The sequence below is a fragment of the Macrotis lagotis genome, chromosome 4 (genome assembly GCF_037893015.1).
Source record: "Macrotis lagotis isolate mMagLag1 chromosome 4, bilby.v1.9.chrom.fasta, whole genome shotgun sequence".
NCBI lineage: Eukaryota > Metazoa > Chordata > Mammalia > Peramelemorphia > Peramelidae > Macrotis > Macrotis lagotis.
Genome location: NC_133661.1, coordinates 45,820,502 through 45,843,887, shown reverse-complemented (window position 1 = coordinate 45,843,887; position 23,386 = coordinate 45,820,502). Strand labels below are relative to the sequence as shown.

Genomic DNA, 23,386 nt, shown 5'->3' with positions numbered 1-23,386 from the left:
TTTCATTAGTAAATATTCCTCTCAATAAGATTAATATTTTGGGAAAACTAGGTGGTGCAGTGAATACAGGACTGGCCCTGGAGTCAGGAGGACCTGAGTTCAAATCCAGCCTCACATACTTAATAACTACCTAGCTGTGTGATGTTAGGCAAGTCACTTAATACCACTGCCTTGCAAAAAAAAATTAAAATTAAGACTAATATTTCATAGCTTAATTTATTCTTGGCCTTCTTAATTTTAAAATTGTGGTATGTGCAATCAAAATGTTTACTTTGGGGTACTAATTCACTTCTAGATCTTATGTAGGGAGATAAATTACATAAGATAAAAGTTTCCAACAGTAGTCAAAGATGGACAAAAAAAGAAAATTACAGCTTTTGGAGGGGTTAAAGGATTACAGATCTATAGTAAAGCATTGTTAAAACTAGAAACTATGTCTTCATAAGGGATCAATCTATATTACTGTAGGCAAAAAGCCACTAAATTCTGCATGTCCTTTAAGAGTACATCCACCCTACAAAGTAGAATCAATGATGAGAAGTGGAATAGTGTTGAAAGAGTGAGAAAGCAGGGATAAGAAAATGGGAGAGGGAGAAGAAAGGCGTATCAACAAAATGTTTCTTAATAAACACAAAGAAAGCTGAGGGAGTTCAGAAATCAATAAAAAAAAGTAAGACAATGCTAAGGTTGCTGTGTTAAAGAGTTCTGAACACAACAACACACACATTCTTATACTATGCGATAAGCTGAAATTTCTCATAAAATCCACTTGGTATTTGCATGCAGAAATGTTTTTATTTCGTAATTCATAATAAGAATGGGAGTCAATGAAACCCACCCAAGGAAATTAGGTTTATAATTTCCCTCAAACAGGTTATATTCCAAAACTATCATATAAAGTTAGTTGTTCAGAATTCAAAACAGTTTCCCAGAGAGAAAAATGACACTGATTGTGGCTAGAAGTATGAGTTAAGTTCCCAAGGTAGTACATCTGATCCACAATATAATTAAAATCAGTAGGAAATATTTCTGTAACCCTAGCAATTGGAGAGCAGGGAAAAGAAATCAACAGGCCCAAAGTGATAGATGATAAATATATTTTTTTATATTACCAATAAGTCAGAGACCCTCAATATTTCTGTAGAGGGATTAATAGGCTAAGTAGTTAAAAGATGTGACTATAAATATAGGGGCCAGTAAAGTGGCAGGATTGGGTCTTAAAGCTAGCCAGATATTCTGATCCTATGATCAAAAAACATTCCATTATTTTTTCTCTTTTTTTTAAGAGTTCAATGAGTCAAAACTGAGCTAGATTTTAAGAGATATTTGTGGAGGAAACTAAAGGCAACACATTTAAGAGTTTTTAAGACACTGTTTTTCCTTTTCACCAGAATGTGAATCCCTAACACCATTTTTAGCTGCATCAGTCAGGGTGTGCTCCCCTTTTTTTGGAGGGGGGGGGTGTCACAAAAGTAGAATATGTAGAATTTCCTATGACAATAAACTAGTAAAGAGTTTATGATGATGTTTATACTGTTCTTAAAGATGATCCTGACATAAGGGAGGTGATGCCATGACATTTGAGTGAGGAGGGGAGCTGTCTTAAGTTACTAGTCTCACTTTCCCCTTTGGAGCCAACTGGGTCCAGTGGCCAGGTAAGAATCAGGAAAACTGGAGGTGACCCTGGATTCAAGATATTCAGGGTTAAGTGACCTGCCCAAGGTCACGCAGCTAAGTGTCAAGTGTTTGAGGCCATAATGAAATCAGCGTCTCCTGACTTCTGGGCTAGCACTCTAATTCACTGTGCCACCTAGAATTAGAGAAGGGAAAATGTAAAGGATGTTTATACAAATGAGAGTTTCCCCAAAACGAAAAAAGAAGGGATGGTGGGAAGGGATTAAGTATGTCAAGCCTCCATTGTGTTGGGCACTAGGTTAAATGGTGTTTTTTTAATTTTTTTTTACATCTATCTTGAATGTCCACACATACCTGGGAGGTAGGCACTACTATTATCCCCAGATAACACAATTGAGGAAACTAAGACAAAGCAAAGTGACTTGCCCAAGGTCACACAGCTATTAAATGTGTTCAATACAATGCTCTCTCTCCACTGTACCAGCAGCTTCCTCTAGAGCAGGCAGATCAGTCAAGTGCATGATGTTTCTGAGAAAGGAAGGAGAAATAGGATTGGAAGAAAGCTAGGCTACTTATCATTGTCAGTAAAAATGCAGGAGCTGTTTGGTGTTATCTGGTTCAAGTGGGGAGAAGGGAGTTAGGAAAATTAAAATCTATGTCAAGGAAAGAATATAGCCAATCATTTTTTAGGTGGAGAAAGATTCCAAATGAAACATCCCTGAATTGGGAGAGGTTTATGAGCTCTCCCCATAAAAAAAAAGTGTGAATGATAACAACTTAGTAGGTACTTAAAACATGAACGTATTTTTCAGGCTAAAAAAAAATTATCTACAATTAGAATTAAAGTTTAACAAGGCAAATACTTTAAATTCTGAGACCCATCATAGGATTCAGAGTCGAAAGGATTTTAGAAGTCACCTAGTGTCCTCTAGTGCCAATGGCCCTTTCTATGAGGCCCCCAAAGTTGTGATTCCCCCTTAGGTTATGCATGTTAAGTAATGTTAATCTGAATACAGGTTCAGAAATACCATGTTTTAACAGAACCATTATATGATGAGAGGCAAGAGAGCTGTGATGAGTAGTCAGGATTCATTGAAGAATAACTTAATGCTGAATTTTCAAAGACTGGATAAAAAGGGTGAAAGACATAAACAAAGGTATTAAAATGGAAATGATCATAGCATGGGCCAGATTGAGGTTAATGGTTACAAAAAAATGAATATAGGGGATATTTAGGTGTAGAATGAACACCAGGAGGTCGATTTGACCTGTTTATGACATAAATCAGGTCATTAGAGCAAGCAGTTATCAAATCAACACCTTCTAGGTGCCAAGCCCTAGGGATATGGCCAGTTCTTGCTCCCAAGGAGCTTCCATTTTATAGTGGGAGAAAGCACATAATATATGCAGAATAAATACCAGGGAGTTTAGGGAATGGTTGGCAGTCTGTGTATGAGAGGAATCAGGAGTCTTTACACAGAATGTGGTTCTAAACAAATCCACACAGGGAAGTGAAGAGAAAAGGCATTCTAGGAATGGTCAAGGCAAAAGAATAAAGATGAAAAGATTCTGAAGATGTTGGAGTAGGGCAGAACATGTTGGGGGGGGGAGGGTAAGTGGTTCAATACTCTATTGGTTTTGTACCCATTTATATTATTTCAACAAGTTAGATTACCCACAAGAAAGGTATCCGGTTTCTCCCCCACTCCCACCCCCAATAAACTCTTAGTTATCCATAATAGTTGGAAAATAGGGAATCTTGATCAAAAGACTATTAATAAACTGAACTTGTCAATTATCAAAGCATCAGGATACAAGAGGACATAGAAAACTTCAGATCAGACAAGCTAGTCAAAGTAATTAACACTGTCAATCACAAAAAATTAAGCTGAACCTATGACTAAGAAAAGTTATCATGAGATAGTAAACTTCGTCCTCACTTTATAAATTTGACATGTCTCTCACATTAGTAAGTAGGTTTTAAAATATTTTCCCCAGTAGTTTGAATTCCCAGATATAAACTATTGAGACCAGACCTATTTCTATTACAAAAGTCTTACTGTTCTTAATTTGAAACTTAACAGTATTTTGTAAATAAATATCCTGAACATTACCTTCAAATGACAAGGCAAGACACTAATATAAGTAGAACCTTAGGGAAAATTAGGGATGAAATCATTCGCTATAGCTGAGTAGTTTGAAAAGCAAATTAATTTTCATAATAACCAAAATATGGGGGAAAAATCATGCCTCAGAGCCCGATTCTAGTAATCCCCCCCCACGAGAACCCAAATTTTCAATAAGTATTTCCAGAGGGAGGCAAAGTAGAATTCTAGGCCTTGTGTAAGTAAGCCCCAAATTCAAATCTAACCCCCAACATTTAGTAGTTCTAAGTTTAGGCAAGTCACTCAATCTCTTTGGTCTCAATTCCCTCAATTGTAAAATGGGGATAATAGCTTCTATGACTCTGAGGGTATTGAATGAGATGATATTTGCACAGCACTTAGTACAGACAGTACATCAATATTATTATTGAACGGAATTCTTTTTTGCCACATCCCAAGCACCTGGCTTGCCTGGGAGTCTCAGAAAAATTTTAATTAAAAGAGAGATCCATATTCTTACAGACAGATAGTTGTAAATAAGGTATAGCTAGGAAAATATGCTGAGAGCTGCTCCCTGGGTTTATCCAACAAGTCAGCTTAGGTCTGCCATAGAAGCCAAAGCAAGGATGATCAAAAGTAAACAGTTTCAGGGGCAGCTAGTGGATAGAGCACTGGCCCTCGATCAGGAGTACCTGAGCTCAAATCCGGTCTCAGACACTTAATAATTACCTAGCTGTGTGGCCTTGGGCAAGCCACTTAACCCCATTGTCTTGCAAAAACTTAAAAAAAAAACCCGCCACAAAACTATAAAAAAAGTAAACAGTTTCAAAGAGAAATATGAGGGATCACAAACACTTAATAAAACTGGTGGCATTTGTACTACCTATTGACAAAAATGTAGATTAAAACTTTAAACAATGGGCAGGAAATCTGTTTTCTAATTTAAGAGGTCATGTTCCAGAAATAGGAAGCAAAATCAAGAGCAGTAAAGAATTGGACCAGATGACAGGTGTGAAGGATAGACAAGATAACATTGAGCCAAAGTTGGTTGCAGCAGAGACTGGTGGTAGAATTTATTCACAGTCAGCAAAGTAGGTAAAAGTCCTCAGATTAGAAAGACTAATTTATTGAGTCAGTTTCAAACCACAAGAAACCAAAAGCCTGATGTCCCCTCTCAACCAAAGTTATCAGAGTAATAACAGAGATTTCTGACCAAGATGGTTGTTGGACTTGAATAGAGACCATCAACCCAATTCCCATGTCTGCTTGAACAAAAACCTACAAATCTAAGTTGAGTGAATATTGATCAACAATTTCAAGAAGAAACACTACAGTAAGCAAAGCCAACTCCAGAAATGCAGTCAGTCAGAAGTTCAAGAAAAAATAGAAAATAAACAACAATGCACTAAAGAAAAATTTTTGGTGGACCCAAGATAACTGAGAAAATCAGAGCACAGACATCAGAGGTCACTGGAAGAGGAAGGAGACCAGTCAGGACTCAATACACCCAATACTATAAGAGTTCATGAGTTCCTTAGCATTCTGTCCTGAGATATCGTAAGAGGAGCTTTGGCACCCTGAACCTTTAAAAATCTAGGGGGAAGAAAGAATCATATGTACGCAAAGCCCCCCCCCCCCCCCCCCCGTGTGCTTCAATGTAAGAATCCAGGTGACCTTGCAGAGGTCCAATTAGGACAGATCCCTTAATCCAAAAGAGCAGCAGGAGCCTGATCCTGACTCTAGCACAAAGGTCCAGAGTTCAGGAATAAAAACTGGAAAAATGAATAAACCAGTGAAGAAAATGACCACTACGAAAGTTATTACAGATCCAAAGACCTACAAGAATGTTATAATTATACAAAACAGGGATTTCAAAGGAGAAAAAAAAATTCATTTGTTAGAGGACTAGATGAATTAAGACTATAAATGAAATAAAAGCTCTGAGGAACTGGAACAATAAGTTACTCTAGAACAGAAATTTAAATTCACTGAAAATTAGAACATACCAAATAAAAACCAAACAACTCTGAAATAACAAGAAATTTTAGAATAAAATCAAAAAACTGCAAAAAAAGGGAAATAGGTCAAGGAAGGATCATCACTATCAACACAATTTCAAGAAATAACAAATGAAAACTGCCCAGGATCTATTAGAACTCGGAGGCATAGAGCAAATATAAAAAAAAATCTACCAGTTACCTCCTAGAAGAGGAAACAGGAATGTCAATTTGAAACTCCCATGTCAAAAGAAAAAACACTTCAAGAATCAAGGAAGTAGCAGTATATGAATGTATTGCACCACAAAGAATCCTGTCCAGAAGTGATGCAGATGCAAGCAAGCAGGAGAAAAATTTATACAAGGACAACATCTAATGAAAAAAATCTCAGAAATATGCTAATAATCAAAACAACATTCAACTTTTATGTCCAGATGATCTATGTTCAAAACATGGTACCTAGAGGGGATCAGAGACAAGATGGCGGCAGGAGTACAGCCTCTTAGGCACTCTCTCCAAAATATTTAAAAAACCCAGTGAGGCAATTCTCCAGCCCAAGGTAACCTGGATAATAGTGGGAAGGCTCTGTTCCACGGGTTTGGAGGGGCAACAGCCCACCTGAGATAGGAGCTACACAGCCTCCAGGAAACAGCCCCAGGGAGCTTGGGAGCACATTCTCCTGGCAGCAGAAGCAGTTTCCCGACCTGTACCCCAGGGAGCACCAAGCACAACTTGAAAAATCAGCCAGTCTGGCCCCCTCAGCACAGTCCAGATCTCAGGAAAACAGAAGCAGGCCCATGGAGCCTGCCCAGCAGGAACCTCCTGGAACCCTAAGTGCTCAGCCCACAGAAAGTAAGCGAGTTTGAGGGAGACTGCTGGAGATTCAACCATATTCAGACCCTGGTCTCACAGTATGGGCCCCCCATAGAGTAGCCCCAGGGCAGAGATGTGAGCAGGAGAGCAGTCAGAGCCTCATATACTGAGGTCCTTGTGGGGGTGTCAAAACCTTAGGAAGCACCCCAAAACCAGGCATAGGATAGGGAACAAGTAAACAGAAAAAAAGAAAAGGAACTTGACTATAGAAAATTACTTTGGTACCATAAGGGGATCAAAATACTCTATCTGAAGATGAGAAAGTCCAAGCTTCTGCAGCTAAAGACTCAGAAATATTGAAGCTGGCCTCAGGCTATGATACAGTTCAAAAACGATTTTGAAAATCAAGCAAGGGAAAAGAAATGAAAGAGATGCAGGAAAACATGAAAACGAAGTCAGCAGCTTAATCAAGGAGATTCAAAAAATGCTTAAGAAAATAACATGTTGCAAACCAGCTTAGGTCAAATGGATAAAAACAGTTCAAAAAGTTATTAAAGAGAAGAATGCTTTAAAAAGCAGAATTGGCCAGATGGAAAAGGAGATAAAGTTCTCTGAGGAAAACAAATCCTTCAGATGTAGAATGGAGCTAAAGGAAGCTGATGACTTGGTGAGAACTCAATACCCAATAATTCAACACCAGAAAAAGAAAAACTATCAGAAAATGTGAAATATCTCATTGAAAAAAACAACTGATCTAGAAAACAGATCTAGGAAAGAGAATTCAAAAATTATTAGGCTACCTGAAAATCATGATAAAAAAAAAGAGGCTTGACATAATTTTAAAAGCATTTCTACAGGAAAATTACCCTGATATCTTAGAAGCAAAGGTAAAATAGAGATTGAGAGAATTCACAAATCTCCCCCAGGGGAAATAAATAATCTGTACACTATGCCACTTGGCTGCCCCAGAACACATTTTTGAAAAGGGACAGAATGAAAGGAGAGAGAAAATATAATAGATGGTAGTGGGGAGGAATGGATGGAGGGAATTACAATCAGCAACAGCAACTATGGAAAAACATAAGTAATTTCTATGATGGACTTAGGATAAAGAATGTGATCCACCTGAGACAGAACTAATTGTACTGGAACACAGACTGAAACACATTTTTTTCTCTTCATTTCTCATGAGGTTTTATATTTTTTGTGGAAGGGTCATTATGTTTACTCTTAAAAAATGATTTTTAGAAACCAGAAGGGACTGGAATTCAGGGAAGCCTGGAGGGATTTGCATGAACTGATGCTGAGCGACATGAGCAGAACCAGAAAAATATTGTACACCCTAACAGCAACATATGGTGATGATCAACCTCGATGAACTTGCTCATTCCATCAGTGCAACAATTAGGAACAATTTGGGGCTGACTGCAATGGAGAATACCATCTGTATCCAGAGAAAGAACTGTGGAGTTTGAACAAAGACCAGGGACTATTACCTTTAATTTAGAAAAAGAAAACTGATATCTTATTGTTTTACTTTATGTTTCTTGCTTAAGGATATGATTTCTCTCATCACATTCAATTTGGATCAATGTATACCATGGAAACAATGTAAAGACTGGCAAATTGCCTTCTGTGGGGGGTAGGGGGAGAGAAGTTAAGATTAGGGGGAAAATTGTAAAACTCAAAATCTTTATAAAAAAATGGTAACTTTTAGGAATCAAATAATAAAAAAGAAATTTAAAACGTGGCATATAATCCAGCCAGGAAGTAGTGAGAATCTTAATTACACGGAGAGATTGAAATTGGGGAAGCATAAAAAGATGGAAAGCTTGGCAAATGAATCAAGGGGGTGTGGAGAGAGAATTTGACAGGAAAATCCTAGTACTACTAAAGGAATGCTATTCTGCCTACATAGAATTTATTCCCCTTAACACAAAGCCTCACGGGACCTTGATGGGACTTCCGCAACTTTTTATGAGACAGATGAATCTCTAAGGAAAACTCACAGGATCAATCAGATTTTGAAGTAAGGGAGGATCAGGTTACTCTGACAGGGAGGGAAGTAGCATAGACACTAGCCACAAGGGGAAAAGGGAGCTGAAGTTAAGATTCAGATGGAAGTATATTTATTCAAAGCAAATCTTACAGTGTACTTTGAACTACTTCATCCACTGGCACTCATGACATGGTTCTATATACCTCATCTTGCTATTTTTGCCAACTTCCCCCATAAATCCATCTCAATGTGCTAGAGAATTGGCTCAATGAAACATTAATATATGTACTGAATTGGATTGTCCATTTAATGTCTTAAAAGTTTTCATTATATGGCTTCATTTAGTAATATGTAGACCTGATGTTTTTGGAAACAAATTAATGGCAAAATATCATAATATATTTATGTCTGCTATCCATCTATCTGTTGCCCTTTTAGGTTAATCTCAAGCCAATTTACAACCATAAGGTAACACAGAAAGAAATGCCTTTAAAATTAAAATAAGATTTTTGCAGTTCTGAATTCATTAAAAATCTTACACAAATTCCAACATGTAATTCGGATCAATAGTCTATAGGATTAATAGTGATGAAACTCAGCAACTTCCTACAAAATGAATGGTATTAGGAGGTAATGTCCTTTTCAACTATTTTGTTTGTGTATTCAACGTGGTTAGGTAGACCATGAGGGCCTTGGAATATTTATTCCAAGTTCTAATGCTATTTATGAGAGTTGAAGACCTTGCCTTCAATAGAGAATTCTTTGGTTTAGAACAGAGCTGTACAAAATGCCACTCTCAATTCGATTTTATACAGCTCCCTATGGGTTTACTAAATGCTTTAGTAAATGAAGCCAAGCTACTGGTAAAGCTGTCACTGAAATGGCAAATCAAATATATTGTCTATTGTTTGAATAAAAACTTTTAAAAGTAAGGTTGGGGGCAGCTAGGTGGCACAGTGGATAGAGCACCAGCCCTGGAATCATGAGTACCTGAGTTTAAATCTGGCCTCAAGACACTTAATAATCACCTTAGCTGTGTGACCTTGGGCAAGCCACTTAATCCCATTGCCTTGCAAAATAAATAAATAAATAAAATAAGGTTGGTCAGCCCTGGTTTAGAAAATAAGACTATTTCCAGGATACGTAGCATACCTCTGAGAACATGCCTAGAGTTATGCATTTTATTAAATGTTTATTATAATACTTAATAAAATCAATGAACAAAACCTCTGAAGTTCTATCTGGAGATATCTTGTACATTTTTTGACAAAGTCAAAGTTACTCTTTCTATGGGACAAATTTTGCATAAATAAATAAAGGCTGCAAAAATTAGCACCCTAGAATACGCTTCAAAGACCCATTTACATTAACTTCTGGTCATTTCTACAATCACTCAAGGGTTGTCATAAGGGTTCTTCCAAAGAGAAAAATTGCTGTCCATCCCCATACTCCTGATTCGTACTATGGGGGAAGGGATGATTTGTGATTAAGAATGATGACTGTACAAAGTGTTTAGTCCAGAATACAGCATGGCTTAAAACAATTCTTGTTACTTGCTTGCTTAGAGTACTTCACTTTCATTCAGACTGTTTTCAGACTCAGTGATCGTCCAGTATCCCATCAGTATCTAGGGATGAGGAATCTTTTCTGGCTGGCTTTCAAAGTCCAAAATTATTACATAAATTTCCCCGTGAATGTACTCTATCACCCCCTAGTATTCTATATCTAGAAAACCTAGTTCTCCATCTCCATAGTCTTTGCAAACAATATCCTATATTATCTTGTAACTTGCACACCAGTTATTTATATGTACAGTAGGGGCAGCTAGGTGGTGCAGTGGATAAGAGTGCTGGCCTTGGAGTCAGGAGTCCCTGGGTTCAAATCCGGCCTCAGACACTTAATAATTACCTAGTTGTGTGGCCTTGGGCAAGCCACTTAGCCCCACTGCCTTGGAAAAACATTAAAAAGAAAAGTATATGTACAGTAAACTCTTATCCAGCACAATTAGCATAGTTATTTGTTCAAATCAAATATTTTGTTTAATAGTCTCTATACCACATATGGATTGCCAATGTTCAAAAAGTATGCAACAAAATACTTACACTAAAGCTATAGTGAAGATAACTCCATTTTTCTTTGATGATCAGAAGGCACTTCAGGATCTTGCAGTGCCTCAGGGTCATTATTAACATCAATCATTGTGCTGGTTAATAGAAAGTTCCAGTTAATAAGAAAGTATGTTGGATAATAAGAGTTTACTATAAATGGATTCTTACAGTACCAAAGGTGTTTGAAAACAGTATCTCAAGCAATACTTCAAGGACTTCTTTTAATATTGCTTTGCGTTATGTATGAAGCAAAGAGTTAGAAAGCAAAGTAAAATAAGGACTAAATCCTATCCAAATGATCATCACTCTAATAATTAGATGAGAATTTGCTATATCAAAATCAAAGACTGGTCTCCTTTATTCTTCTAGTAGATCTATCCAAATGTTCAATAGTTATTTTAGAAGAATAATGTATTGAATAATGCAGTGGCCTTAATAAAAGTGGCCTTAACAGATTGAATTTGATGCAGAACTAATTCATTTCAGATGAAGGAAATGTCTACTTTTCAGACAAGTCTACTTGCAGGTATGGCCAAAAATGTATTTCCAGTTACCTAGTTATTCTTAGTTTCACATAGGTGTGAATGCTTCATAATAGGAAACAATAAGGAAGGGAAAACTACCTAATGGAAGGCCAGGAATGTGTCCAAAGGTAGATGTGCATCTTTCTGGATGAGCACTAAGTCTTTATCTCAAATGCTGCCACTAAAAAGTAGATTTTTAGTAGCATGACTCCTACCATGAAAGAAGGTTGGACAGGTATCTGAGAAGCAGATACCCTTACTGCCTAACTTAACTTGTTAAGAGATTAGTTTACACTCCCCCATCCTCATCATCTGTTCCTGGTACTGTGTATTTGTATTTCCCAGACTCAATACTCCATTTAATTTTTCTTTAATTCCCTACCAGTTTAACACACACACACACACACACACACACACGTCTATACTCTTCAAATTCATTCTTAAAAATATTAGATAAAGACAACTAATCAAGAATACCTATTCTTGGAGAGCTGTTTCATAAACAGTTTGATTTCTTTGTAGCACATGTGACTTCCTTCCCTTTTTTTGCTTTTTCTTTCCCTTCCACCTAAGTAGCAAAGAATTTGTTGGGGATTTTGGGGAGAGGAATCATCTAAATGGCAAAGAATCCTTTATATCCATGAGAAAAGGAACAAAAAGGTAGAAAAGATTTCACAAGAATCTGGACAAATTCCTTTAATAGTTGTCAACTTGACAAAAAGTGTCATGGAGAGCCTGCAAAGTGGCAATAAAAAAATATATAATGGAACATGAGAATGGAAGAGAAACAAAAATGTATCCCTACTCAACAAGCTCCTCCATTGTTATTAACTAAATTACTAAAACAAACTCACTCATATAATAGAGTCAAGATCCAAATAGTGGCATTTAGCTGATATCATTAAGTTGTAGGAATTGGAAGATTCATACTATTTTAACAATGAACTGCGGTGCTATTTCTAGCTTACTTTTCAATACAAAAGTCACACACCATCAAAATAATAAACACATGAATGAAGCTGAAAGTTACATCTGAAATCCTTCTGAGACAAGAAGCCTAAAATGTAAAGTTAACGATGCTTCTCTAATGTCATTAATCATAGAAGCATTGTTCAGGACTATTACATAACAATGTCCCTATGACAGGTCAGATGAAAAATCAGAAATTAAGCAGTGAATGAGCCAACACATCATCAATACCCTGTCTATTCCTTGGGACCCAGACAACAGGTTACTAAAACTTGGTGTCAATCAAGACATGCTGATGAAATATAGAGGATGCTACTAGACAGCCGCATGCTAAAGCCAAAGAAATTCAAGAAAGAATTTTTTAGTCTCATATTCAGATGGCATGGCTCTCTCAGACATCCATCCTAAACACCATCGTTCTTGTCTATGAACTTTCCTTCTTCCAATTTATCTTCAACAGAAAAATGCTTTTGTAAACTCACTATCAATCTCGGGAGCTAGATGATCTTTAATGTTCTTTGCTCAAAATCTTCAACAGTTCCCTACTAATCTGCCTAATAAAGTCCTTAAGTGACATGTGGTCAAAAATCCTCTGGACATGGGAGTCAGAAGAGATTCATTTCCCACCTGAACCTTTCCTACTTTGTAACAATGAGCAAATTTTTTAAACAATATATCAAAAAAAAAAAAATAGCAACTATAAAGCAGGATTGTGTGACTCAAGCACTATGTAAATTCCAGCTATCATAATTACCCTTAAGTGTCTTTTGGTCTAAAGGACAAAGATCCAACTAATATAGTATACCTTAACAGGGTTGTTTTGAAGTTCAAATGAGATAACCTTTGGTATGTCAGAGCAGAATACATGTCAGTTTATTAACTTGACATGGAAATCCCTCCATAATTTGACATCATATTTCTTCCTTTTCCCATAGTTCACAATCCAGATTAAAACTGATCTACTCACAATTGCCAGAATCTGCGTTGCATTTCCCCAATATATCTATTGGCAACCTACAAATCTTATTCAAGGACCAGTTCAAATGTCAACTTCTATATGAAACATTCTTTGATTTCCTAGTAGGATGGATACTTGGTACTTTCATGCACTTAACATCCCATTTTATATTAAAATTAATTTACTTTTCCCTATAATAACCTCGAGGACAAGGACTAAATCTTTAATTCCCTTTATAGGTAATTAGATATGTTAGGCCCCTCCACTCAAGCCTGAAATGCATTAGTGGACAAAAGGGGAGGACAATTAAAAGAAAAACACCAAAAACAACTTATATGATTCAGCAGAAAGAAATGAGAAAAGTTGGGATTTTTTTTAAAGGTGAGGATCACACAAGTTTCACGATTATCTAAAAGCCTCAAAAACAGAACTAAAAATCACCAAAAAATGGAACTGGTATTTTAACAGAGAAAAAAAATTAATAGATTTTTTCAGTCAGTTGTGTAGAGACAAAAAGATCAAAATGAATATAAAACTGGAATATAAATGAGAAAACAGGATATGGCATACAATTGTAACAACTCCAAATTCCTTTGAACAAGGCTCTTGATGCTGAAAAAGAAAACTTAGATCAAACTTCAATGCAGTAAAAATCACTTGCCAAGCAATGAAAATGGACCTAGAAAGGACTTTAGGGACTTTAATCTGGAAATGCATGAATTATTTGCTAAGTGGAAAAATAAAGGATAAGGGCAAGATAGGTTTAGAAAACTTCAGAATGGGTATGACAGTGAAAAGATGTGATTCTCATCACTTGCTCAAAGAAATAATTAAAAGTTCTCCAGAAGGCATTTAAAGATGAAAATGAGAACAGAAAATTAGAAAATATCTTCAGTAATTTTTATAAGGAACTTTCTAACTCAAAGTTAATGAAGCCATTGCATTTGAATTTTAAAAGTTTTTTTTCTTTATTCAGTTTTATTTTTAGTTCCAAATTTTCTTCCTCTTCCTCTCATTGAGAAGAAATGTGCTTCCATCTTGTACTTTGAGTCCACTAGCTCTGCATCTGGAGGTGGATAGTATGTTTTATGAGAGGTCCTTTGGAACTGTGGTTGGTCATTTTGGTGATCAGTAATCAGGTCTTTCAAAGTTGAATTGCTGTTACTACATGGTTTTACTCACTTCATTTTGAATCAGTTCCTATGTCTTCCCAGGTTTCTCTGAAACCATGCCTTCAATTATTAAAGTACAACAGTTTATAAATCACATTCATATACCATTTCGTGTCTAGTCAAGTTCTCAATTATAAGGTACTTCATACATTTATTTCCAATTCTTTTACAGAACCTTTGCTACAAATGAACCTTCCCCCTCCCTTAATTTCTCTGGGGGTATAGTCCTAAATCCTGGTATAGCAACATGCAGGGTGACTAGTTTTTTGGTCCAAGTCTCATCTAGGTTTTAATAGAGCCTTGGGGATGTGCTTCCAGAACAGAAGTTCTTAATTTCTGTGTGTGACACTAGACTCACTTTAGTCATCTGGTCAAAATATTCTTTCAATGTACAAAACACAAATCCTTACAAATGAAGCTAAATATAATGAAATTTAAAAAAAATTCAAGTTAATAGTCTCCCTGAAATCTACCCATGAACCAAGAATCAATGCTTTTGAGGATGTAGAAAAAAAAATAACGAAAAGCAAAAAACTTCTCAATGAAACCCACAGAGAAAAGGTTTGTGCTAGAGAACAATTCTTTTTGCATTTTTATTATCTTTTGCTTTTAAAAAACCATCAAAATTCTGGCCAGTGTTCCTTTTACTAATTCCTTCCAGATAGCCATCCCACAATAACAAGAAAAATCAGTAAAATCAATCAATTTGCTATTATTCTATTTAAGATATTGTAGTCATTGTGTCCTTTGCTCTGTTTACTTCTCTTTGCATCAGATCATGTAAACTATGCTTTTCTGTATTGCAAATAACCACCAGTCTTTAGTGGATATAATAAATAAAAGTGCTTCTACGAATACCTTGGGGCATTAACTAGATTTTTCTATCAGTCATCTCCTTGGAATCTCTGCATAAAGGATATGGACATTTTGCTTAATTTATTTGCATACTTGCAAATGCCTTTCCAAAATGGCTGTACTGATTCCTAGCTCCACCATCAATGCTCTATCTTAACACTATACTCTCCCATAATCAATTACTCTTCAAGGCACCTAGGTCAAGATGCCAAAATTTTCTGAGACCACAGCTACAAATACATACATACATGCATAGACACACGATAGATAACTAAGAACATCTAAAGTTATGCAACTCATTTTCAAGTTATAAAAAGAAAACAGCGAAGTTTTTGCTATCAATAATCCACAGACCACTCCTAAATAATCACTCAACTGACCAGAAGATATAGAGTAAAAAAATCTACTCTGTCTAAGCATTTGATTTGTTAGAACAAAATCTATCTCTAAAACAGGTTCATCTCCAACAAGGCATCTTTATGTCTACGTCAAAATACAAGATACCATAAAAGAGATAACATGGTTCTGACCCCTCTGATCAATAATATCAAGGCAGGTGTAGAACAAGGTACATGCTTGCCAAATGTCAGCCTCTGTCTCAGAGAGTCCCAGTTGAAGAGCAAGGATTACCTAAAATTTCCAGATGTTCTTGTATGCAGATGACACTGTGTTGAATAAATTCAAGTCCCAAAACATTGCAGTCTCCTAAATGAGCTTTATAATCACTTCAAAAAACTTGTCTTTTCTATACAAGAAAGCCCAAGTTGATGATTAAAGCTTATTGTCCAGACTATGACATACAAGAGAGCTGCTTTCATTGCTATGTGTCTTGGACAGAAAACTACAAATGGGCAGAGTTGGGCCCAGAGTTAAACAGGAGAAACTAGCAGTTCTCTTAAGGGCCCAAGCTCCTCTCAGAATCAGAAGTCAACTTTGAGTCCCGGACCAACAATCTCCAAAATATTGCAAGTGAAAATTACCCAAAGGTCAATGGAGAGGCAGGAATACTACAAAGAACTCTCACAAGATAAATAATTGCAGTCAATAGAAAATCAGTTGAAAAAAACACATAGTACCTAACCCAACAGAAAGCAAGCTCCCTGACAGTAGTGGGGGCACTTGTTTCCATTCTTTTGCTAAAAACAGGCAGGCACACAAGACACAATACAAATCAACACTATCTGAATTCTAAGACAATGTTTTTGTTAAATATTTCTCAATTACCTTTTAAGAGAAGAGCATATTGAAAAGATTTTAAAGAGAGGCACAGAATCTGTCTTTTTTTGGATTTTTGCTGGCAACGAGTTTAGGTGCCCAAAGTCACACACAGCTAAGGTAATTTTTAAGTGTCTGAGGCTAGGGTGGTCCAGTGGATACAGCACCAGCTCTGGAGTCAGGAGGACCTGAGTTCAAATCTGCCCTCAGACACTTAATAATTACCTAGCTGTGTGAGTCACTTAACCCCACTGCCTTGCAAAAAAAAAGAAGTTTCTGAGGCTGGATTTGAATTTAGATCCTCCTGACTCCAGAGCAGTGTGCTAGCTACTAGTTGCCCCTAGAGTCTGCCTTAATGCTACCACAAAAACAAACAAAATACCATAAGCTATCTCAAAATGCAAAGGTAAGGTTTATGTAGCTCTTCTAAAAAGACAGGTTAGTAATGTTGTATTCAGAAATAGGTTTGATTCTATGATTTCTAGGTCCCACCAAAGATGTTGAAATTGTTCTTTGTAAGCAAATACTGAGGGAAGGAGGGTGGAGGAAGAAATTCCATGTTTTTTTTAAAAGTTTGAAAAATTCAGAGCTACCAGGTGTTGTTTTTCCTAGTAGTAGTAGTAGTAGTAGTAGTAGAAGTAGTAGTAATGACTTAATACTCAATCACTCCCATTGGCAGAGTCCTCCCTTGTGCCTAATGACATAGATCAGTAATGTAAATGGGTTCAAATCTACATCTACAGCACCGTGGTCATGAGATTTTTTGGTTAAAGTCCTTACTATGTAACAGCATTGTGGTATGCACTGAATGCTGTTTAGATTAGCCATAGTTGGGGCATCTAGGTGGCGCAGTGGATAGAGCACTGGCCCGGAGTCAGGAGGACCTGAGTTCATATTCAGCCTCAGACAATTATTGCCTAGCCGTGTGACCTTGGGCAAGTAACTTGACTCCATTGCCTTAAAAAAAGAAAAAAGAAAGATCAGCCATAGTTGCTTACATATAAACACATAAACAAGTACTTTAGTAAGATTTCAATATATCATTCAATACTACAAAAAAAAGAACTCAATCTTTGTTAAGCCTGAGGAGAAGGAAAAGGAATCAAGGAAGGTAGAGACATAAAGGAGTTACAATTTTAAAGGACTGTTAGGAATTTATACAAGTACAAGAAGGAATTCTAGCTAATAAGAGTCTCAAAGTACAGCAAAAGAACCTACATATAGGAAGTATTATGAAGGAATAACGAGATGAGGCTGGAAAGGTAGGTTGAGATTGTGCCAGATTGTGGAGAATTATGAATGAATGCCAGGCAAAGGAATTTGATTGTATTTACAAACCATTAGGAAGCCATACAAAACTAATTAAGAGTTAAGAATCATATTTCTGTGAGAAACTGGAATTGATTGGATGCCGGAAGATGTGTTAAGAGGGCTAAATAATAGCCTAGAAAGGAAGAGAATGTTAAAGAGATAGAACTGGCACATTCTTGGTAATATCTGATCAGGTAAATGTGAAAATAAGATAAAGGTTTAGGATAGAAAGGTGTTTTAGTCTTGCTAAGTTTAAGTTAGCCAGTATGTTATTAGGTAGAGATGTCTTTATATTAATTTGAAATAATCTCAGAAGAGAAGCCAAGGGGCAGCAGTGGATAAAGCACCGGCCTTGGGAGTCAGGAGTACCTGGGTTCAAATCCGGTCTCAGACACTTACCTAGCTGTGTGGCCTTGGGCAAGCCACTTAACCCCGTTTGCCTTGCAAAAACCTAAAAAAAAGAGAGAGAGAGAGAGAACCCAAGACAAGAAATAGAGATTGGGAATTATCTCATAGAATCCTATTCACTATAAGAGTGAATAAGACATCAAAGTATACAAAGAGTACCAAGGACCCACTTTTTTTGGGAGACTTCTAACATTAAGTACCAATAAAAGATGGAAAAGGAGACATTATAAAGAAGTAGGAAAACAAGCAGTGTGTAGCATCTTTTACAATAAGAGAAGCTACCCAGTAAAGAAAAGGTGAAGGCAGTTTAAGGTACCAAAATGCCAAAAACAGTTAATAGGTCGGAACTCAAAAAATTAAATTTTTTTCCATGACACTCATCGATGGGCAAATCTTAGTCAAAAGAATTAGAATGCCAGGATCTGAAATAGTTTCATCAACACATGAGAGCAGTATTTTCATGAAACAAAGCTTAATTTCTGCTAAATTCTGTTATTTTTTTTTTTTAGGTTTTTGCAAAGCAAACGGGGTTAAGTGGCTTGTCCAAGGCCACACAGCTAGGTAATTATTAAGTGTCTGAGATCAGATTTGAACCCAGGTACTCCTGACTCCAGGGCCGGTGCTTTACCCACTATGCCATCTAGCCGCCCCTAAATTCTGTTAATTTCTTAATGAACTTATTTATGTCAAAAATTCACTGCTAGGTTTTGTACCCAACAGTGGCAAGTCCACACACATTAAATGTTTACTAAATCTTTGTTGGGTAGTTTTGCCAGTGGTAAATTGGAATTTGAAATGGTGTCCCTCAGTTAGGAAATGGCTTTAGAAATTATGTTCAAATGAATAGGATAAAACATTATCTTGCTGTAAAAATGAAGGTGTCAGTTTCAGAGAAGCCTATAAAAGAGTTAACTGATTCTGAGTAAAGTGAGCAGAACCAAGAGAAAAATATGTGCAATCACACCAGCACTGTAAAGACAAACAACTTACAAAGACTTAGATCCCCTAGGCAACACAATAACTAAAACAATTCCAGAGGTCTTGTGAAGATACATGCTATCCAGACTTCCTAAAAAGTGATCAATGCAAACTTTTTTTTGGGGGGGGGGGTGAAGGGAAGCTATGAAAGTTGAACATGGTCACTGGGACAATCCCCATCTCCAAGTTTCTTATGAACAGAATTCCTTTTTCCTCCCTCAATGTTGGGGGTGGGGATGGGGGTGAGGTTTGCTGAACCAAAGCCTCAGGATTTATAAAACAGTATCTAGGAAGACAAAATATATAAAATTCATCTTCTAGTGATCTCCTGAATCAACAATATCAAAGTGGAAAATTTCCACTCCCAACAGAATACAAATTTGATATGAGGTCTTGGTGGGAAGAATGAAGTATCTTTTAAAATTAAGATATTCACCTATTGACAGTGTGGTGATACTTGGCAAAACAGTGGCTCAAGAGAACATCAAAATTTGTTCCAAACAAAGAAAACAAAGGAATTGTCAATCATCAGATCAAGGAACAGTAAGGCATATTTATCAGTCTGCAAATAGCACAAGTTGAATGATAGCTGATACAACACACACACATAATGTGCATGTGTGTGTATATACATATATAGGTATGTATGGGTGGGTGTGTGTGTGTGTGTGTGTGTGTGTATATATATATATATATATATATATATATATATATATATATATATATATATATATATAAAAAACTCCCTTTAGGGCAGTTTTTACCTTGCAATAAGCTATATAGAGCTTTAAAACTGAGTTAAAACTTTTGGGACATTGTTGTGTATGTCCTAATAACATCTCGTGTACTGTTTTAAGAGCCAAAGGCTGAATGAATGATAGACCAAAGCAAAGTTCTAGGAAAGTCCATCAAATAGCTCCAATACTGATCAATAAATAGAATGAGTAGCATTTTGCCCAGTTCACTTAAAATGAGGCATCCTCCCCATCTTATTTCAGCACACCAAAGAGATAACCCTGCCATTTTTGAATCATTCCTTCTGTTATCAACTGTGAATACCTGACAATGACAGAAGTACTTTTCAAACAACTTAAATATTGCTTATTAATCCTCAAATGTAGGTAACTAAGGTATATATGCCATTTCAGATGGAGGCTTAAAGGTTAAAGGAGTCAACAAGTAGGGATGGGATGAAAACCAGTGTATCTCTCAAGTTTTAATCCTTCACTCACCAGACAGGCTAGGTGGCTTCTGACTGGACCGTTAGTACACAAAGACTCTAGATCAGAGAACTTCTCACCAGATCACTTTACAGAGCCACACCATTTGGGTGCAAGGGTTTTATGCTTTTCTCACAAGAACTACACTGCCCATGTCTTTTCATTGCCTTGGTGGAATAATGGTCCTATTAGCTGCCACCAGTTCAATTGGGTTGCCACCAATACAATTGAGTTCAATTGTATTTTCTTGGAGGCCATTGCTACTGGGCCCTACAGTTAAAAGGCACACTTAATAAAAAACAGGATAGGTGAGAGGTGAAGTGAATTGGGAAAGACCTGGGTTTGGGGTGACTAAAGGAGACATTCAGAGAAGAGACTTAGTTTTTTTTAACCTTTTTATGTTACAGATTAGGAAACTACAGTCTTGTAAGGGTAAATGACTTGCCCAAGCTCACAGGAGCTACACACACCATGAAGATTTAGATCCAGGGGGCAGCCAGGTGGTACAGTGGATAACCTGCTCTGGAGTCAGGAGGACCTGAGTTCTAATCCAGCCTCAGACACTTATTACTTAGCTGTGTAACCTTTGGCAAGTCACTTTACCCCATGGCCTTACCAAAAAAAAAAAAAAAAAAAGATTTAGATCCAGGCACCAAATCTAGAGTCTAGCCTGCCCCCAGGGCCTTAGTGCTCCAAAGAGGCAGAACCAGAACTCATAAATAGAGGCTCTAAGTCAGGGGTTCTTAACTCAGGAATTCAAAAACTGATTTAAAAAAGTTTTGATAAATGTATTTCAATGCAATTGGTTTTCTTTCTTGTCCTATATGTTTTATGCATTGAAAATCATTATCCTGACAAGAATTTCTTTAGGTATTATAAAATACCCAAAGAGTTCATAAGACAAAAAAAGTTAAGAACCAATGCTAGGCCTTAGCATAAAAGGCTTTCTAACAGTGGGATAGATACCCTTATGAATTAACAAGTTTCCCACATTACTAAACAGGAAACATTCAAGCAGAGGATACAATAAAGCTGGGCAGGTCACTAGGAAAATCTAGAGTTTATAGCTGCAAATTAAATTTAATCATGGTAAGCAAAACCCAAGGATGGAAATTTACTTTTAAGTCACAATATGATGCTTTCCGAAGGCAAAAATAAATGATGTGTGGATAATCCAGTTAAAATAATCCAAATCAAGTTCCCTTTACAAGCAGAGATCTGAGATGAGTAAACTTTTCATCCTCTCAATACTTCCTGTTCTACTCTAGTCAGCCATTTAAAAAACAAAAGCCTATTCCACAAGTTTTAGTCCAACCCTCAGGCTTAGGAAATCAAACTACACATACAGTCCTCAATTACCTCAAATACAGGTCCCACCAAACTCGTAACTCCTTCATTTTCCAATTACTTTGGCACACCTTTTTCCTCTGCTCCTACTTCAATTTATCCTAAACCACTTAGAACCTGGGTATGGATTGTTTAATGATGTTTTTAAAAACAAACATGTGACAAAGTAAACATCTCTGCCTCCCCTGATACCACAGCATGCAGCATAGTTTTATCAGTTAGTTCCCTTCACAAAACTCAAGGTGAAGACATTTCCAAAGCACCATAAGGTGATTCAACTTTCCTTTTTCCCCAATTTCACTTTATTAGTGGTATTTTCCCCCTTGCACTGGTTCCCAACTCTGTCTAAGTGGAAGGTATTTCTCAGTAATTACTGTCCATTATTTTAGAAAGCATTATTTCTCAAACTCTTTTTTGCTCTTTAACACTATTAATAACCTTCCTTCTTCAAGTACAACACTTTTAGATGGAAGAGGGGACCACTATGTGAAATACAATGGGGGGGGGGGACATGCCATTAAACAACAGGTCAGGGACACAATATATTTTGTATGTTAACAATTTTCTAAAAGGTCCAAGGCACTTAGATTTAACAGTCCTTCAGAGTTCCCAGCAGATAATGCCCCTCACCAATGATCTCTTACTATCTCATCACCCTTCTGATTTTGTTACACATGAGGATGATTAAGTACATCAAAACCTATACCAAAAAAATTTATGTAGCTGTTTACCATTCCACAGCCATGTTGTTGCAAAATACTTACTGTGCATATTAGGCAAGGACAAAAATCTCCTACATAAACTTATGTGCTCCCTTGTACTTTAACCATCATTATTTGAAAGTTAGTCCTTGACCTTTTATTTTTATACCCTTGAGTTGGATGTTTGTGTTAGGCCATGTACTTTTGCTCTAGTTCACTTAATCCCCAATTTAAGGATTGGATCATATAATAACGTACTGGCTGATGCATTTAATCCTTGGCAATGGTTCCCAGAACCTATGGTGGAGGTTTACAGACATGAATATAATTCAACTTGAAATTAGAGGTCATGACTCCTAAAAACCCACACCATTACATTTTCACATTTCTTTTCAAAGCATGCATGTTTTGTTGCCTGAAAATAACATGTAGCCCCAATTTTAATTTTGTTGAGTCATGCCTGCCAAGCCAACCTTTCCTTCTTGCTCTGTATTGATAAAATTTAGATAGTCTGAAGATTTTTTCTGCCTTACAACTTGTTTTTTAAAAATAATTTCTACTTTATATAATAACTTTGGAAAATAACAATTTTTAGTATTAAAATTGAAATTATGATTATGAAAAGACTAGTTGAACTAAGTACTTGAAAGCAGTAACTACTAAAAAATTCTAAATTAAGTTGAAGACTAATTTACTTCAACAAACTGGCATTTTCGAATGTTAACAATAGAGATGACAAACTTTACAAATGTTTGACACTTTTATAATAACTTCAATTTTAAGTATTTTCCAAAGAAATAATCCACCATCCTTTAAAAGATTTGCCAACAATTTTAATTTTCACAACCATTATGTCTTTTTCATTCAAATTTAATACTTGAGAGTAAACTGTTTTATTGGCTTTTACATTTAAAAAAATACAAGCTACAGGCATTAATAAGGGTTTGCATTGGATTATCAAAACATCATAGCCTTTGAGATTTTCAACAACCACATATGAGGGCTTAGCAAATTGTTCAACAGCCTTATACAGGCCTTAGCCAAGGAGACTTAAAAAATTAATTTCAAATA

General features: G+C 36.4%; 1 protein-coding gene across 2 annotated transcripts in view; it reads right to left on the bottom strand.

Moving 5' to 3' along the window:
- The window catches only part of ARIH1 (ariadne RBR E3 ubiquitin protein ligase 1), an 81,710-nt gene that overhangs the window by 56,005 nt on the left and 2,319 nt on the right, over positions 1 to 23,386 (bottom strand). Inside the window, exon 1 of one of the 2 annotated variants that reach the window (XM_074232661.1) lies at positions 10,652 to 10,744. The exons of the other annotated variant lie outside the window; for it this stretch is intronic. Within the exon in view, the coding sequence (XP_074088762.1) occupies positions 10,652 to 10,741 (90 nt within the window). The 5' untranslated portion in view covers positions 10,742 to 10,744. Of the gene's footprint in view, positions 1 to 10,651; positions 10,745 to 23,386 lie in introns of those variants that run through there. 2 annotated transcript variants of the gene reach the window in all.